Here is a 20296-nt window from a genome sequence, read left to right as displayed (position 1 = left end):
AGGGGGCGTGTCCAACACGTGTATAAAACATTGCGCATTTGGACAGGATCATGGACCAAGTGACCAATGGGCTTAACCCAAACAAGGTCAATTTGATTTTTTTTTTTTTTTTAATAGAGAATAATTTTGCAAAACTTTCCCTTGCTACCCAGAGATCCTCTTTGAAGGAACAATATGGTAAAATTACACTCTAAAAAATGCTCAGAAACGTAGCGCTGCATGTAAAAAAAGTCACGTCAGGTGGAAAAGACCAAGTGAACAGGGGGAACCCCTGTCACTAGCAGCAGTACTGCTGGAACATGAGGCGCTGTCAGATATTGAAAAGTGGTATTTGTGGACTTTTTTTTTACCGTGGTAGTATAATAATAAAGCTCCAAAAAAAAAAAAAAAATCACTGTTTCTACAGTTTGTTCAGCTAGGCTTATACAGGATCTTGAAGTTCCTACAGCACCCAACAGTCTGATTGAACCATGCTTGTTATTATGTGGCTACCGTGAAAGCATCCAGTAACTGGGCACAAGGACGTCTCCTACTCCCGGTGCAGACCTGAGACAGAGCAGGCTACTCACAATGTGTACTGTGTCACCATGCTATCCTATGTCATCGCACAAGCTCGGAGTTCCACCTTAAGTGCTGAAGGCTGGGTGGCCAGGGTGGGTTGGCTGCCACGACCTGTCTATTAGCTAGGCCACATACCGCTACAGCAAGTCGTGCAGGGTAACAGTCTCCAGGGGGAGCTTGGCTGCAGTCTGATCTATACATTCCATGGAATAAAGTCAGATTACTGTCTCTGTTTACAGATTTCTCGCTGGATTGGACCAGTGTGTTTGATAACAGGGAGGTGCAGCTCTTTCCTCTGATCCTCTCTATACTAAATACAATTCCATGTAATCTGCAGGATCTAATGATATCCCAGCCTGCAGCATCCTCTGTCATCCGCAGTAACCCCAGAGGGACCGGCCCACGCTGGATGGGACGCCGCACACAGTGAGAGGAAGTGTGGCCTGACGGCTGGAGTTCAGCATGCAGGTTACAACCCGCCCGGCGAGGCCTGAACCCTCTGATGCTCCTCACAAAGAAAGTCTGCCATTCCCCATCAGTCTATCAGTGCAGTGCGCACACGGCCCGCGCAAAACAATCCTGTCCCCTTTACCTGACCTATGAAATAACCCGTCCAATCACAGCACTTCCCTGAGAGCCTATTGATCCAAAATACAATGCAGACCTGTGGCTTCTTAGAGAACTCCGGAATGTAAATAGTAAAACTATTCCCATGTAATTTCGCTTACTTACACGATGGTTTGGAAGTTTGCAGAAAAACTAGAACCAGCATTTCTGCTACTGAAAGCACCATGCATCATGGGGTGAGCTTACATGGACTTTCAGACAGTCTCCAATTCACATCTCCTGCTATGTTACTCATAATCTCCTGCTAGGTTATATGAAGACAGCTTCTATTGTCTTTAAAGTGGACCCAAACTCTTGCACAGGACAGAAGAAAAACAGAGACATGCATCCTGTATGTATTCAGAGAGTTTAGCCTGTCTAATTACCCTTCACCTGTGACTAATCCCCACTGTAATTTGATCTCTCAGCTGTGTCAGCTGGCTGCCTCAGCAGAGCAGTTAATTTGTAAACACAGGATGATAACCCTATGTCTGCTTCCGTGAAAGCAGGAAGTAGACACACTGCAGATTTATTGCAGGATTTCTTTCAGCTGTAACAGACATGTTTTTATTTAAAGGTTATTAAGCTGGTGCTTATCTTTTAGAGCAGAGAGGAAGTTCTGAGTCCAGGTCCGCTTTAAAGGGGCACTATAGCAAAATTGTAACATTAAAAATACATATGTATGTATAGGTGTACATTTGTTACAGAGCAAAATGCACTGTAAATGACCTTTTTTCTTTGTAGCTGTCACTTACAGCAAGTGTTGTAATTCTGATGGTTCCTACCTATTGCTGACAGGTTTTGGACCAGTCCATCTCCTTATAGGGGAACATAAACATTTCCTTAAAGGGAACCTAAACTGAGAAGGATATGGGTTTTTCCTTTTAAAATAATACCAATTGCCTGACTCTCCTGCTGATCCTGTGTCTCTAATACTTTTAGCCACAGCCCCCGAACAAGAATGCAGATCAGGTGCTCTGACTGAAGTCAGACTGGATTAGCTGTATGCATGTTCCAGGTGTGTGACTCAGCCACTACTGCAGCCAAAGAGATCAGCAGGACTGCCAAGCAACTGGTATTGTTTAAAAGGAAACATCCATATCCCTCTTAGTTAAGGTTCCCTTTGATTTACTTTTAAAACCCACTGCTCACCTACACACTATTCTGACAGCTGGACTAAGCTTTTAGGACCAAGGGGCTTCCAGGACTAATTTTACAAAATGATTGGAGAACATGCTGCTGCATTCGATTGGTCCATTTCAAAGCTGTATGACTTTGTATAAAATGAATGCATCAACTCAGAATTCCTAACATCTATTGCCCTACTTGGTCACAAAGGTTTGAAAGTTCTGCCTGGGTCATATCGCAACACAGTGAGAATTTCTGAAAGAAGCATCTCAGATTTTTGGGTAGAAAATGTCACAGAAGAAATCACATGAATACACAACTCATTGTTAAAGTACAGGTATTTCAGAACACTAAATAAATGATCTACATGCTAATGTATAGGTACGAAACTTCTCCCGTTGAGACTACTAACCGCTTCAGACATCAGGCTTGGAGCACAGCAAGTTTAAAAAACTAGTGAGCTTTCCCTCTTCAGTGCACAGTACTGACATCTCTAAGTAACGCACAGGACATTGACCATCCATATATCCCTCACTGCAGGAGTACTTGGTTATGGTTTGCACTACAAGCTGTAGAGTGAACGGATGGTCAGTCCAGCACTGTACACATGTGCAGACACAGGCGATCTGATCAGCATGGCGTCGCTCTGCGTAGTCCAATACATACCGTTGCTGCATACCCCTCTGCGCATTATAAGTATGTCGCCCCCCCAACCACCCTCCTCCTCGTTCTAAATTGTTACTTTCTGATACACCATTTCTGTCATAAATCTGCTCTCATCTAAACACACACTTCTGCGCCCATCAATTCCTTCATGTGGAAAATTTAAAACTGATTCTAAACACCAAGGTTACACTGCAAACAAACTCAGCATAAATTAATAGGAAGTCGTGAAAGTGGCGGAGGAAAAGCTATTAGCAGAGACAGCTCAAGTTATTTTTGAACTCAGAAATATATCTTTTTCACATGCTTTATTTAAGGTTTTTTCTCTCTCTCTCCCTCCTCGTTCTGTCGCACTCGGTTCCTGTGCAATGCCAGCGTAAGGCGGCTGGGCTGCCTTCCAACCTCACAAAACAATCTTTCACTATATGCGCTCGAAAAAAATACCGCTTCATACATGACTGTTCAAACAGCGCGGGGAGATCGCCCCGAATCAAAGCACCAATTACTGCTGCCAATCTCTGGCCAGACCCCGGCCAATCGGTTACAATCCGCCGTTGTGTACAGGTGCAGACGATACAACAGGAATGACAGGAGTGTGTTTTTATACACACACGTTCTGTTTTAATCGTACACACATTTTTATAATTATGCGGCATTTATCTGATGCCCACGCATAGGATGACAGCATAAAGCTTGTGTGGCGTAGAAAATGATTAATGGAAAACTGTTGTTTTTGCGGATCCGTTTATAAAGAAAACAGTGTTGGAAGCTAACGGTGGACGCTAAAAGGCCTCTGTATTTTACGCAGAGAAAGATTAATGAGCACAAAAGAAAATGGGATTCTATATTAATGATGATACAATTAGAAAAATACAATATTTAAAAGCGAAGGCTATTCAAAATAAATAATCTTTATTGCACGGAGACACACACAGGAAGTGTTTGCGTATACGTCTATGTGTGTATAAGTGTGTGTGTGTGTGTGTGTATATAAATGTGTGTGTACATGTGTGTGTAAATATGTGTGTATATTTGTGTATGTGTGTGTGTATAAATATTTGTGTGTATATGTGCGTGTATATACATGTGTTTGTATATATACACACGTACGTGTGTGTGTGTGTGTGTGTGTGGTGTGGTGTGGTGTGGTGTGTGTGTGTGTATATATATAAATGTGTGTGTACATGTGTGTGTAAATATGTGTGAATATTTGTGTATGTGTGTGTGTATAAATATTTGTGTGTATATGTGCGTGTATCTACATGTGTTTGTATATATACACGTGTGTGTGTGTGTGTGTGTGTGTGTGTGTGTGTGTGTGTGTGTGTACCATTATCCATCTTACACACATAAATAAATAAATATACACACATGGACGTGTCCACACACATCCTCATCCATGTATACAGACACATACATAAAACGCACGCTGTAAGAAATTGATATAGCTGAAAATATTTAATCAAGAGTCGGACATTAATTAATACAACAATATCTATTTCTCGCAAGTTCTAGGTGACCGTTTGGCACGCCTATACATGGACCTGTATAGCAAGACAAGGTGGTTCCCGATTAAAGATGCGCAATGAGGCTATGTGTCCGTTTCCAACATCCAATCACGTGCAGTGGGGAATTAGGAAAGTATTTATCCTCCACACGATTGGCCATTTTTTTAAAAAACCTAATTCCTCTACTTCTCTCAATGAATTACCCACTTAGTATTCATTCACACCTTGCTACATATGGTATAAATTTTCTTTAAGGCAGGAGGTAGGAAGCAGCACACAGCTGTCTCTCCTCAGCGATCATTGGCATCAGTGAGCCAGTCTCACGGACAGGTACCCCCCCCCCCCCCCCCCAGTCATAGAGCTGCTGCTGTACCTATCAGCAATCTCTCGGCCTCACAGACACAGCCATGGACCACTACAGAAGATGTGACATCTGAATCTGGCATGGGCAGGCGCGGTGTCAGTGTATTATCTCTGCCACAGCCCCGTAATAAACTGAAGTCATCCCTGAACACACAACGGGCCGTCGAGGTTTAATACTCCTGAGTGCCCCCAGGAAAATGCACATACATTTCTAATAAGACAGCTCCCACATTGCACGGTCCCTGGAGGACAGTTAGGGATCCATCATTTACTAATCTATTGTAAGTGGCCTTTCTCCTTTTCATAATCTAACTAACAGGGTTAATACTCAGCTCTTGATACCAGCCATGAAAAAAAAAAAAAACAGGGAAAGAAAAAAAAAAGAAAAGAAAATCAATAGATGACTTAAAACAAATTTGCTTCTGAGCTGTCGGATTCAATCACTGGTTGTAGTGAAGTGATTTGGCTCCTTGACTTACAACGATAATCTAGAAGCGAGCTGGTTATCTGCAGCAATGACTGGGAGATTGAACCTCGGTGACCTCGCCACGCAGTCAAGCAGGGGGGGGGGGGGGGGTCACTGTACCACTGCAGTAATAAGGTCAATCAAGGTCTACTATCCCAGAAATGATAAGAGACTAGCGGGACCCCTCTGACTGTGGCTCAGGCTTCTCAGAAGCAGCCTGACCTCATTCATTAACATCCTGCAATGAAACAGGCTCGTATCCGGGGCACAACAGTTCAAGTCAACTTGACTCTGTTCCAGACATTAAGTAGAGGAACTCTTGGAAAGTGTGCGCACTCAGGAAGTGGTCCTTTGGGCCTACTGTGCCAATCCTTCACACAGATCTACGGGGGCACAGCAATTAGTCTACCCACAGTTATCAGAAGTGGATGAATGGTGTACTGGTTAAATGAAACACGAGGTGAAAATAAACTGATGAGAGAAATGATTGTATCTATCCTCCTCCTCAAAATAACTTTATTAGATATCCCACAGTTTTATTTTTATTTAAATCTACTTTTTAAAGTTTTTTACTGCATCTTTGTCTCTGCTCAATGGCACATTCATTGAAGTATGCCAGAGCTAAAATCTATGAATCAGTGACCCTTTTTATCTTTTTCCTGCTCTCAGAAGCCATTTTCTGCCAGGAAAGTGTTTTATCTGTGAGGGTTATGCTATAGTCTGACCCGGTCCCTACAGATATTGTCACTTGCTGATTTGTAACTCTTTCAGGCAGAGAAATAAAAAAAAAGGAACACAGCATAGCTATTTGTGCCATGGCACTCTACATACACGTCAAATCTTGACTCTTCCTGTTCAGTAAGCCAGCACCTATTCAGTAAGGAGACCTTGGGCAAGACTCCCTAGCACTGCTACTGCCTATAGAGCGCGCCCTAGTGGCTGCGGCACTGAGTCCCCCACAACTATCTATTTGTCTATCACAACTGCTTCGCAGCACAGCATAACAGAGCTATCTCACCTCTACTTACTTCCCCTGTCACTGTGGTACAGCTACCAACATGATAAAGGGGATCCCTGAACACAGCGTTTAAAGGATGTAACTCCACACATTAGGATGTAACTCCACACTAGGATAGAGCTACTGAAAGAGAAGGTGAAACCTATACTGTAAGAGTCTGCACAGTATGCAAGTAAACCTGTGACAACAGAATACTGCAGCAGCGTTTGTCAAATCTGCTTTCTGCAACCGCAGGTTCCAGGGTCGTCGCCCTGATCCCAGTGTCACAGCCTAGAGAGTGTGACCGAGAAGAAGCTTTTAGAAAAGGCACAAACACCACGCCTGTCCCAGCTCAGGGCCACCATTTCACTACTAAAAGAGCAACCTGTCAATATTACTAATAAAAAACAAACAGAAAGAATTCAGACAAGCAGTTCTCCGCTGCCGGGGGGGGGGGGGGGGGGGGATTTGAGGGAAAGGAAATTATTTTCAGCCAATCAATGCCAAACAAATTATTTTCAGCCAATCAAAACAGCTGCAAGGTCTGACCCGTGTTGACTGGCTTGATATCTCTATCTTCCCGGGTGGGTGGTAATTTGCATGTTAGAAGAATGTGTTGCTCAATACTAGTCTGTAGCATTCCACTCAATGGTTCCATTTAAAGAGATGCCACAGTAGAAAATGTACCAGGAGTCTCCAAAACGTGCCTCGGAAAGTGTTTTGCTTATATAAAAATAAAGCCTCTCTTTGTCACAGAAAGTTGCGACACCGCACGGTCGGTTATTTACGCTTCTGTGCTACCTGCAGCCCAACATGGCGCCGCTTTAAGCGTTTAAGCACTGCCCACAATATGGCCTCCTCCCATGTCTACGCGAGAGCTCCTCTAACTACAACATTACTGCTCCACTTTACACCTTAATTAATGGCGAGCCGCATTCCATTATGTCAAGAGCGCCAAGCTTAGCATTTTCCTCCTGCCTTCCCATCTCCTCGGTCTACACATGATGAGATGCATAGGCACCAAACAAGATGGACTTCATGTGGGAGATTCAATTAGGGTGGCTGATAATGAGGCTGCACGATTTCCTCCATAGCTCGGCAACAGGCATCTTGGCTAGAAATCCTCCGTGCCAATCACAGCGCTAAATTCACTTAAGCACTAGAAGGCACTTGCCTAGGGGCACATTAAAGTTGGGGGGGGGGGGGGTATCTCGCTCACAGCTAGAATACTTAATGCAAACACACAGTCTAAAAATTCTTATGTGTTCTTTTGATCAGTCTGTAGTCACACAAATGATTAATTAGAATTATGCAGCGACACCTCTTCCATTGAAGGACAGCTGTGTTATTAAAGCCAAACCTGACTATTCAAGAGATGGCAAATAAAAGTACCAGCTCTCTAAAATATGGTAAATGTGGTACAGTACGAAAGCACACATATTTATTTTTATTTTATTTTCTTCTTCTTTCTCCATCAGTGCTGCATATTGTAGTCCATTCTTAAATATCAGGGTAAGGGGAATCTGTGGCTCAAGGTGTATTTTTTCCTCCATTTAGATCTGTATTAAATAAAAAGTTTTTGGAGGGATGATCTAAATAAAAAATTATTTTATGAGCATATGCAATATATATATATATATATATATATATATATATATATATATATATATATATATATTTATTGTGTGTGTGTGTGCGTGTCCACAGTGTGCGGTTACATATTCTGCACATGTATGACATTACTGATCTTTACATTGATGGCATTTTGCAATGCTGTTGTAAATAAACTGACTCTACATATATAATTGATACCTTCCCGTTCACGCACTTTATAAAATCATCAGGCCTGTCTGTTTCCTCTGACAGAAATGCATTAAGGCCCTCGGCTTGCGAAGAGCGCCTAGCGATATGCGGCGTCTTAACGAAGCCTTCTTAATTATGATGTGTCTGTTAGTGAGCGCCATACCTTCACTTTACATCAGAAACATATTGCAGGTAGCCGCGAAGGCTTAATTATCTTCCTGTTCACCCACCGATTCCGCGCGTGTATGACAACAAACGTCAAAGCCTCCGGGGCGCCCGGGGGCTGTCAGCGTACAGGCACGAGAGAGCCTGCGGCAGCTAGGGGGTTAATGCCCAACTCTACCCCAGACACCAAGTTGTCCCCCTGTTTTGTATTTTTTTTTTCCTTTTTCTCCCTTCCTTGAAAGTAGCTCATAAAATATTCACAGCGTGAGCACTGTGATTTTAGCGGTGTGGTGTTTGCATCAATTTACTTCAGTGGAATCAAACTAGCCCACTGCGTGAATATATTTGCATGCGTTTGTGTAATCCTGAAATTATAGGCTTCGGGTTGTCCCTACGTCACAGAAAACAGCGATCGTTTGCGTTCTGAACGGTAGCAGCTGTAACGTTCTTTTTGGATATAAAAAAAAAAAAAAAAAAAAAAGAGGCAGTGAGAAAATTAAAAAAAACAAACAAAAAAACAAAAACAAACACTTGATTGGAACATATTAATTTTGAAAAGGGCCGTTTGGCAGAGCTGAAACACTTAAGAGCATGGAAGAAGAAAACAATTTTGCCAATAAATACAAGCGGTTATTATGCGTTCACCATGTTAGGGTATATTTTCCTTCTTCCACCAAATCCGCCGCCATTATAATTAAAGCCACAAGATCTAATTACGGGGCAGCCCCTGTATTTTTCACCAACATCAAAAACAGAAAAAGCATCATTGTCTGCGTACACCGTTCCACCATACGTCCTCACCCAGCATCACCGTCCTCCACACCTCACTTCCATCTGCTCCACTCACCCGAAAACCTGCAGCTTATTCATTAATCAAAGCACTAGGTTCACATCCTGCGACTACGAGCTGCTAGACACACAATTTAATTTCTAACCAACTTAATGACTTCAGTGTCTGTTTAACCTTCCTGGGTTAATTTTGAGTTTAATGGTCAGTGCAGCCGGTGACAGCACAGCAGTCATCGCTTATTCAAACTTTTTCAAAAAGATCAAAAAAAAAGGAAGGAGGAAAAAAACAAAAATAAAAAAAACTTAACATTTTAATATAAATAAAAGATAAAGGTCTGAACCTTCTCAAAGTCTAATTATGATTTTTTTGTTGTGTTTGCGATTTAACCTATAGCCTCCTTCTGTTGAGGAATAATCAAATGTATGCTCTCAGCAAAGTTAACGTAAAACTGACCAATTTCCATATTGCCGTAGACTAGTGGAATTTATCAATGGGACACACAGGGGTATTTGTAACATCCAAGTGCATGGATAAAGTACATATATAAAGAAAGAAAAATGACGGTTATGGCAACTGCACACCGACGTCATAGATTCACAACAGGGTCATCAGTCTGCCTACCTGGCATGATCATCCCATTATCCTGAGAAAATAAGCCATAAAGCTTTAAAAACCTAGCTTTAGTTGTGCCATTAATGACATGGCCATGTTTCCCTGAGCCTGCTAATTAAAACCAACTTACATGGCGCGTCTGAGCCTAAGCAGGAAAAAATACAGAAAAGGCACATGCTTTATAATTTCCACCCAGAAGAATTCACACTCCTCGATCTTCTGACTATTAAATAACAGAGGCGTTAACAAGAAAACACAGACTAGTCACATTTCTTAATGAACTTTTTTTTCTTTTCTTCATAAAAGGTGGTAGATTGAGGGCTTTTAAAAATCTACTCACAAGTTACACGCATGAAGATTGTTTGGTCTCTTTTAGCTCCTTACACTTTTCTAGTGGGTTCTGGGTCAACATGAGCTGTCTGGGTATGCTAAAAGTTTTCAAGTTGACAAAAAAAATGTGAATTTTAACTAATTCGACCTATAAGAGACCCACGTCTCCTAAACAGCAACCAGATTAAATCATGTTGAGGTACAGACCATTTTTTTTTATTAACTCGAGCTCAGGCCTAAGGCTGGCACAGCCCGGGCACATCCTGGCGCTGAATTTTTGTAAAACAGGAATAAGTGTCAGGAAAGAATAGTAGACACTGGGTTCTGTAACCTCTACAAAGCAAGATTTAGTTGATGCTTCCAGCAAAAAGCAGCGACTACAAAAAACAAACAGAGAGAACAAAAAATAAAAGACACCCACATACAAGAGACAAACAAGATAATAATTGTGCGGGTCTGGGTGAGGGAACGGAGAGGGCAGCGCTTGCGTCAGTGCCTCTCCAGTTACCATGGCAAATGATTTATTGATACTGATCAAGAATAAAGAGATCAAACGCAGCCACATGACAGGTGATCAATCATGTGTCAAATCAAAGCTGGCAATCATCTGGAAGGAGCATTTTCCACTGGGTGCGGCAGGCAGCCAAACACACAAACACAGAGCAACAACAACAAAAAAATAACATAACAAGGAGGGGGGGGAATCTGCAAGGCAATACCCAGCCTCATTTTATTCTTAGTACAGCAATTAACTGGCTTAAAGGGCAACTCTTTATGAGATTTACAGTAGATCTATGGGGAAGGGGGACATGAGAGCGCCTGGGCTCTGGACAACACAGAGCAGTCTGTATAAGTAACAGGAAGTATTAAGCGATGATATGCTTAATGTGATTTCTGCTCTATGACAGGGACCTGGGCTGCTCAGAAAAAAAAAAGGATTTATATCTTTATAAATCAATGTCAATCAAAAGGCAAGTCACATGGGAATGACAGAAGTGCATCAGCTACACAGGAAGACAGCAGAGAGTGCAGGCAGCCAGGAGGCTCTGTCACCCCCCCAAACAAGGAGCACAAAGTTGCTGCAGACTTGGGAGAAGGGAAAAGTTGAAGAGAAGAGGCAGCAGATGGGCAGAAGCATGGAGAGTGTTATAGATGATCAGGAACAGCTGAGGGAAGAGACAGATCTGGAGGGGAAGGGGGTGGGGGGGTCATGAGAAAATGAGATTTATGGGGAGGGTGGGGGTGATAGGAGACTCGCTCTTACCTGCTGCCCGTTTTGGTGCCTGCTGCTTCCTCCTGGGCATGTCGCCTCTTCCTATCCTAGCAGCTCTCTTCTTCAATCCAGGTCACAGCAAACAAGTCATGGAAAACAAGAGAGGAAACAGATTGCCTTGAGTGCGATGTGCCTGAGTCTCCCCCTCTCCTCCTCTTCAGTGGATGTGCACAGTGTCCTCAGCGTGCTGCTGCTGCTGATCATCCGCAGGGTGACAATAATCCCGGGACCCCCCCTCTCCCTGGTGCAGAGGGGAGGTGGAGGTGCTGGGAGAGAGGAGGGCAGGGGCACCGCTGCTGCTGTCAGATGCCAGGCTGGGAGTGAGATGGGCAGGGAGGAGAGGCGTCTCTTCTATCACACAGCGGCAGCCGACATCCATCTACTCTACAAACTGAACATTACTAAACTCCTCCCCCTGACCTGATGACAGCCAGCGACTCCTCTCCGCTCTCCACCTCCAGCCCTCTGCCTCAGCCACAACCAGATACTATCCTGTGCCTCCTGCTTCCAGCCTCTATACCCAGCGTCTCCCCTCTCCAGCCCTCTGCCTCTGCCAGAGACTATCCTGTGCCTCCTGCTTCCAGCCTCTGTACCCAGCCTCTCCAGCCCTCTGCCAGAGACTATCCTGTGCCTCCTGCTTCCAGCCTCTGAACCTAGCCTCTCCAGCCCTCTGCCAGAGACTATCCTGTGCCTCCTGCTTCCAGCCTCTCTGTACCCAGCCCTCTGCCAGAGACTATCCTGTGCCTCCTGCTTCCAGCCTCTATACTTAGCGTCTCCCCTCTCCAGCCCTCTGCCAGAGACTATCCTGTGCCTCCTGCTTCCAGCCTCTGTACCCAGCCTCTCCAGCCCTCTGCCAGAGACTATCCTGTGCCTCCTGCTTCCAGCCTCTGAACCTAGCCTCTCCAGCCCTCTGCCAGAGACTATCCTGTGACTCCTGCTTCCAGCCTCTATACCCAGCGTCTCCCCTCTCCAGCCCTCTGCCAGAGACTATCCTGTGCCTCCTGCTTCCAGCCTCTGTACCCAGCCCTCTGCCAGAGACTATCCTGTGCCTCCTGCTTCCAGCCTCTGTACCCAGCCCTCTGCCAGATGCTATCCTGTGACTCCTGCTTCCAGCCTCTATACCTAGCGTCTCCCCTCTCCAGCCCTCTGCCAGAGACTATCCTGTGCCTCCTGCTTCTAGCCTCTGTCCCTAGTGTCTCCCCCTCCAGCCCTCGGCCAGAGACTATCCTGTGACTCCTGCTTCCAGCCTCTGTACCCAGCCTCTCCAGCCCTCTGCCAGAGACTATCCTGTGCCTCCTGCTTCCAGCCTCTGTCCCCAGCGTCTCCCCTCCCCAGCCCTTTGCCAGAGACTATCCTGTGCCTCCTGCTTCCAGCCTCTGTCCCCAGCTCTCCCCTCTCCAGCCCTCTGCCAGAGACTATCCTGTGCCTCCTGCTTCTAGCCTCTGTCCCCAGCGTCTCCCCTCTCCAGCCCTCTGCCAGAGACTATCCTGTGCCTCCTGCTTCCAGCCTCTATACCCAGCCCTCTGCCAGATGCTATCCTGTGCCTCCTGCTTCTAGCCTCTGTCCCTAGTGTCTCCCCCTCCAGCCCCTCGGCCAGAGACTATCCTGTGACTCCTGCTTCCAGCCTCTGTACCCAGCCTCTCCAGCCCTCTACCAGAGACTATCCTGTGACTCCTGCTTCCAGCCTCTATACCCAGCCCTCTGCCAGATGCTATCCTGTGCCTCCTGCTTCTAGCCTCTGTCCCTAGTGTCTCCCCCTCCAGCCCTCGGCCAGAGACTATCCTGTGACTCCTGCTTCCAGCCTCTGTACCCAGCCTCTCCAGCCCTCTGCCAGAGACTATCCTGTGACTCCTGCTTCCAGCCTCTATACCTAGCGTCTCCCCTCTCCAGCCCTCTGCCAGAGACTATCCTGTGCCTCCTGCTTCTAGCCTCTGTCCCTAGTGTCTCCCCCTCCAGCCCTCGGCCAGATACTATCCTGTGACTCCTGCTTCCAGCCTCTGTACCCAGCCTCTCCAGCCCTCTGCCAGAGACTATCCTGTGCCTCCTGCTTCCAGCCTCTGTCCCCAGCGTCTCCCCTCTCCAGCCCTCTGCCAGAGACTATCCTGTGCCTCCTGCTTCCAGCCTCTGTACCCAGCCTCTCCAGCCCTCTGCCAGAAACTATCCTGTGACTCCTGCTTCCAGCCTCTATACCCAGCCCTCTGCCAGATGCTATCCTGTTCCTCCTGCTTCTAGCCTCTTTCCCTAGTGTCTCCCCCTCCAGCCCTCGGCCAGAGACTATCCTGTGCCTCCTGCTTCCAGCCTCTGTCCCCAGCGTCTCCCCACTTCAGCCCTCTGCCAGATACTATCCTGTGCCTCCTGCTTCCAGCCTCTGTCCCCAGCGTCTCCCCTCTCCAGCCCTCTGCCAGAAACTATCCTGTGCCTCCTGCTTCCAGCCTCTGTACCCAGCCTCTCCAGCCCTCTGCCAGAGACTATCCTGTGCCTCCTGCTTCCAGCCTCTGTCCCCAGCGTCTCCCCCTTTTCCGCCAGCCCTCTGCCAGAAACTATCCTGTGCCTCCTGCTTCCAGCTTCTGTTCCCAGCGTCTCCCCCTTTTCCACCAGCCCTCTGCCAGAAACTATCCTGTGCCTCCTGCTTCCAGCCTCTGTCCCCAGTGTCTCCCCCTTTTCCTCCAGCCCTCTGCAAGAAACTATCCTGTGCCTCCTGCTTCCAGCCTCTGTCCCCAGCATCTCTGCTCTCCACCCCCAGCCCTCTGCCTCTTCCAGACACTATCCCTGTGCCTCCTGCTTCCAGCCTCTGTCCCCAGTGTCTCCACCTACAGCCCTCTGCCATATACTATCCTGTGCCTCCCACTTCCAGCCTCTGTCCCCAGCGTCTCTCCTCTCCCCCTCCAGCCCTCTGCCAGATACTAACCTGTGCCTCCTGCTTCCAGCCTCTGTCCCTAGCGCCTCCCCTCTCCAGCCCTCTGCCGGAGACTATCCTGTGCCTCCTGCTTCCAGCCTCTGTCCCCAGCATCTCCCCTCTCCAGCCCTCTGCCAGATAGTATCCTGTGCCTCCTGCTTCCAGCCTCTGTCCCCACCATCTCCCCTCTCTACCTTCTGCCTCTGCCAGATACTATCCTGTGCCTCCTGCTTCCAGCCTCTGTCCCCACCGTCTCCCCTCTCTACCTTCTGCCTCTGCCAGCTACTATCCTGTGCCTCCTGCTTCCAGCCTCTGTCCCCAGCGTCTCCCCTCTCCAGCCCTCTGCCAGAGACTATCCTGTGCCTCCTGCTTCCAGCCTCTGTCCCCAGCGTCTCCCCTCTCTACCTTCTGCCTCTGCCAGATAGTATCCTGTGCCTCCTGCTTCCAGCCTCTGTCCCCACCGTCTCCCCTCTCTACCTTCTGCCTCTGCCAGATAGTATCCTGTGCCTCCTGCTTCCAGCCTCTGTCCCCACCATCTCCCCTGTCTACCTTCTGCCTCTGCCAGAGACTATCCTGTGCCTCCTGCTTCCAGCCTCTGTCCCCACCGTCTCCCCTCTCTACCTTCTGCTTCTGCCAGATACTATCCTGTGCCTCCTGCTTCCAGCCTCTGTCCCCACCTTCTCCCCTCTCTACCTTCTGCCTCTGCCAGATAGTATCCTGTGCCTCCTGCTTCCAGCCTCTGTCCCCACCGTCTCCCCTCTCTACCTTCTGCCTCTGCCAGATACTATCCTGTGCCTCCTGCTTCCAGGCTCTGTCCCCAGCGTCTCCCCCTCCAGCCCTCTGCCAGAGACTATCCTGTGCCTCCTGCTTCCAGCCTCTGTCCCCAGCGTCTCCCCTCTCTAGCCCTCTGCCAGAGACTATCCTGTGCCTCCTGCTTCCAGGCTCTGTCCCCAGCGTCTCCCCCTCCAGCCCTCTGCCAGATACTATCCTGTGCCTTACTATCCCCTGCCTTACCGCTCTCCAGCTACTATCCTCTGTCTAACTGCTCTCCAGCTACTTACCCCTGGCATTATGCTCTCCACATCCAGATCCTGTCCTCTGCCTTAATGCTCTCCATTTACAGCTACTATCCTCTGTCTTACTGCTCTTCACCTGCAGCTACTATCCCCTACATTACTGCTATCCAGCTCCTGTCCCCTGCCTTACAGCTTTCCAGCTCCTGTCCCCTGCCTTACCGCTGTCCACCTCCTGTCCCCTGCCTTATCGCTGTCCACCTCCTGTCCCCTGCCTTACCGCTGTCCACCTCCTGTCCCCTGCCTTACCGCTGTCCACCTCCTGTCCCCTGCCTTACCGCTGTCCACCTCCTGTCCCCTGCCTTACCGCTTTCCACCTCCTGTCCCCTGCCTTAACTCTCTCCACTTCCAGCTACTATCCCTGCCTTATTGCTCTCCACCTCCAGCTACTATCCCCTGCCATACCACTCTCCACCTCCAGCTACTATCCCCTGCCATACCACTCTCTACCTCCAGCTACTATCCCTGCCTTACTGCTCTCCATCTCCAGCTACTACCCCCTGCCTTACTGCTCTCCACCTCCAGCTACTACCCCCTGCCTTACTGCTCTCCATCTCCAGCTACTACCCCCTGCCTTACTGCTCTCCATCTCCAGCTACTACCCCCTGCCTTACTGCTCTCCATCTCCAGCTACTACCCCTGCCTTACTGCTCTCCAGCTACTACCCCTGCCTTACTGCTCTCCAGCTACTACCCCTGCCTTACTGCTCTCCACCTCCAGCTAACATCCCTACCTTACCATTCTTCACTTCCAGCTCCTGTCCTCTGCTTACCACTATCCACCTCCAGTTACTACCCCTGCCTTATTGCTCTCCACCTCCAGCTACTATCCCCTGCTTTACCACTCTTCACTTCACCTGCTTCCAGCTACTATCCACAGTCTTCACTTCCAGCCACTCCCCCTGCCTCACTGAACTCCCAGATATTATCCCATCCCTCCTGCCTGCAGATACTGGGCCTTCTGTCCTCTGCCTGGTGACTCCTGCTTCCAGCTACTATCCACACCGTCTCCACTTCCAGCCACTCCCCCTGCCTCACTGAACCCCCAGATATTATCCCATCCCTCCTGCCTGCAGCTACTGGGCCTTCTGTCCTCTGCCTTGTGACTCCTGCTTCCAGCTACTATCCACACTGTCTCCACTTCCAGCCACACCCCCTGCATCACTGAACCCCCAGATATTATCCTGTATTTCCAGCTGCTATCCTCTGCCTTTCCACCTTCTGTCTTCAGTTTCCTCCAGATATTGTCCTGTGCCTTCTGCTACTATCACCTGCCTCTCCCACTCTCCACATCACATCCCCTGCTTCCACTCTGCTCTTGTGTCTCCTGCACCCTGCCTCTATCCTGTGCCTCCTGCCACTTCCTGACCTGCGCACAGCCAATAATCCTCCTCCACTCTCTTCTTTCAGGCCACTGCCTTCTCCAGCTACTAACCACTTCCCTGTCATTTGCTGCCCAGCCTGATGTCAGATAGTGACCTGTCACTTCCAGCCTTGTGCTTCATGAACCTTCTGACATGAAAGTTAATGGCCACTGTGCCTGCGTGGACCTGCCACGCACGTCCTCATTCCCATCGCCAGCAGCATCTTGTGCAGGTGCAGTACGAGAAGATCCCTACTGCGTCTGCGCGGGACGTGCGTGGCCATGCCCGTGAAGGCGCAGTGTCCGTTGACTGCCAGAACCAAAAGTGAGCTGAGGGACTGGAGGTTCCTTCAGTACCGGCGCAGGCACAGGGAGGCTGCATGGGGGCTAGCAGAAGCCCCAGGTAAGTGAAGTAACTTATTTCTAGTTCCCTTTAACTCTTTCTGTACTGGAAAACAATATGAAAATTATTTATTCGCTACTAATGTTCTATTTCTAAGCTGTACTACACATACAATTCATTATATCATACATTTACTTTCTTCAACCTACAAAACAAAGCAGAAATAATGACCCTTTGAACTTTCCCGTTGTAAAACCTCTTTTAAGTGCTTCAGAAAACAGCAATGTGTTTGACCCAAGTTGGGTGGAATAGCTCAGAGAAGCAGGGGTGCTCGGGTAGTGCTTTTTATTACCCAGATATCCGGGTATCCGGATCCGACCTTGCGGATATCCGACCAAATTACCCGCGAGTACCCGACCTATTCGGGTATCCGGATAGAAAACCCGGAAGTGCCCTTTAAATAGCTTTAAAATGGTTTTTAGGGTAAATGATGCATGTAGCATCATTTTTTTTTAAAGGGAAATAGTAATTAATTATTTGGTGGACATAAAATGAAAAAAAAAAAAAAAAAAAGCTGTCAATTAACATCAGGACTAGGTTCCAGACAGCGGTCGTGCAGCCCACATTGTGTCCAAAGTCCAATCGCACAACTGGGACATGACAGTTTTCAGCCCAGACACCTCCAAAAAAAATGACACCGCAATTGTGTTTTGGGTTGACTATAGGTATATCAGCAGCAGTGGCCTGTGGCACCGGGGCGGCCAGATTGGGGAGGTGAAGATTCTCCTGTGGCCAGAATGGGATGCTGCAACTTTTCTCCCTGTGGCGGTTGGGGGTTGAGTGGTGCGGCTGGTGGTAGCAGCAGAAGGATGTGGTGGGTCCCGCATTCCACGGCCACTGTCTGCAATGCTGATCCTCCATGCCAAACCCACCGACGCATCCTCCTCCTCAGAGTCAGAGCTGACATCCCCATCCTGTGGATGGTAGTCACGGTCCTTCATCCCATTATCAACATCATACCCCCCCCCCTCAAAACCCAGAACATCCTCCTCAAACTCCTTGCGGCTAACAGCCCTGAGTTCAATCGTGGCACCTGGAGCGAAAAGCTCACTGACAGAGGGTAGGCTGCCCGCTGGGGTCGACACTGACACGGCAGACCTTCTGAGGGTGGCTGTGATGTTGCCAGCAGACATAGTACAACTTATACGTGATGATGTCACCAGATGATGTGGGGTACTTTTACTTTAATAAAATCGGGGTTGGACTTTACATCAAATCAGCACAGAGTGACAGACCGCAGAGTAGAGGACAGACAGTGCACACTGTGTTATGGTGGCGGCCTGGCGGGTACACACGGTGCGTTCCTGCACTCGATTTCCCGCTCGATTCCCGTCGACTCGATTATTTCCGACATGTCCGATTTGCGTTTCAATGGATCGTTAGGTCGATATGGCATACTTTACATGCGAATCGACCTAACGATCCATCGAAACGCAAATCGGACATGTCGGAAATAATCGAGTCAACGGGAATCGAGAGGGAAATCGAGTGCGGGAACGCACCGTGTGTACCCGCCAGGCCGCCGCCATAGCAACTAACTGCAGTACTAACTACAATACAATAACACAGTAATCCTCCTATTCCCTATACTGCCCTGCTGGCCTACACAGACACAGACAGGACCTAACTGAGTGAATGAAAGCAAACAATTACAAGCTAGCTAGCTAAAAAAAAAAAAAAAAAACAATAGAACAATAGCGTAGTGAAGATGTTTAGCACTCAAAGCTTTAGGTTTATCACTGTATATACAGCACTGGAACAAGTCTGTCAGTGAGCAGCCAGCCACACAAGCAAGGACGATCTGTCTCACCATGCCAGCCCTCCTTACTATACAGGGGGGCTGGCCAGGGTTCCCTTCTGTGATTGGGTGCCAGGACTTAGGCTGGTAGGCCTCTGATTGGCTCAATGAGGTCAGGTGGGGCTGGCCAGGGTTCCCCTCTGTGATTGGTTGCTAGGGCTTCTGCTGGGAGCCCTCTGATTGGCTCAATGACATCATCTCCTTACTAGTTACACTAGCCGGATCCGGATATCTGGACGGATACCCACGGGTATCCGGATTATGCCGCTAGCTATCCGGATAGAATCCGGATAGTGGCCCAGGAATCCAGATCCGACCCAGATAGCGGAAAAATGGTCGGATACTTGGGTTTACCCGGGTACCCGGATCCAGATGAGCATCCCTGCAGAGAAGCTCTTTTGCATAGATAACACTGGTAGCGCAGTGGTGTAGTGGTTAGCACTCTCACCTCAGCTATGGGTCCCCAGTTCGAATCCCAGCCAAGTCAACATCTGCAAGGAGTTTGTATGTTCTCCCCGTGTCTGTGTGGGTTTCCTCTGGGCACTCCGGATTCTTCCCACATCCCAAAAGCATACAGATAAGTTAATTGGCCCTAGACTATGATACATGCACTACACGATAAATACATAGACATGGGACTATGGTAGTGACTAGATTGTGAGCCCCATTGAGGGATAGTTAGTGACAAGACAATATACTCTGTACAGCACTGCGAAATATGTTGGCGGTATATAAATACCTAAAAAGGACCACTATCTCGAAAAATTGTAAAACTTAAAATACATGTTAACACATACAAATAAGAAGTAAAATGAGCCATAAATTACTTTCCCCCCATCTTTCTGTCACTTACAGTAGGTAGTAGAAATCTGACAGAAGCGACAGGTTTAAGTCTAGTCCAACTCTTCATGGGGGATTCTTAGTATGGCCTTTATTTTCTATAAAGATACCCCTTGAAAAGGATTTATATAAAGATGCTGGCCAGCCTCCCTGCTCGCTGCACACTCTTTTGGCAGTTATATGGATCAACTGCCATTCACTGAGCGCTAGTAACCTCCTGTTACGTGGCCACTAGTGCACGCTGATGAAATAGCGCTAGTAACCGCCTGTTACGTGGCCACTAGCGCACGCTGATGAAATAGCGCTAGTAACCGCCTGTTACGTGGCCACTAGCGCACGCTTAAGGCATGCTGATGGAATAGCGCTAGTAACCTCCTGTTACTAGTGCACGCTGATGAAATAGTGCTAGTAACCTCCTGTTACATGGCCACTAGTGCACGCTGATGAAATAGCGCTAGTAACCGCCTGTTACGTGGCCACTAGTGCACGCTGATGAAATAGCGCTAGTAACCTCCTGTTACATGGCCACTAGTGCACGCTGATGAAATAGCGCTAGTAACCTCCTGTTACATGGCCACTAGTGCACGCTGATGAAATAGCGCTAGTAACCTCCTGTTACGTGGCCACTAGTGCACGCTGATGAAATAGCACTAGTAACC

At 47.9% G+C, this 20296-nt stretch overlaps 1 protein-coding gene across 1 annotated transcript in view; it reads right to left on the bottom strand.

Annotated features, from left to right (window-relative positions):
• TSHZ2 (teashirt zinc finger homeobox 2) overlaps positions 1–20296 on the bottom strand; it is a 242326-nt gene that overhangs the window by 215228 nt on the left and 6802 nt on the right. Inside the window, exon 3 of the mRNA XM_068263803.1 lies at positions 11257–11326. Within this exon, the coding sequence (XP_068119904.1) occupies positions 11257–11296 (40 nt within the window). The 5' untranslated portion in view covers positions 11297–11326. The remainder of the gene's footprint in view (positions 1–11256; positions 11327–20296) is intronic.

This window comes from Hyperolius riggenbachi, chromosome 12 (assembly GCF_040937935.1).
Source record: "Hyperolius riggenbachi isolate aHypRig1 chromosome 12, aHypRig1.pri, whole genome shotgun sequence".
Classification (NCBI taxonomy): domain Eukaryota; kingdom Metazoa; phylum Chordata; class Amphibia; order Anura; family Hyperoliidae; genus Hyperolius; species Hyperolius riggenbachi.
This window is presented reverse-complemented; position numbering and strand designations above follow the sequence as displayed.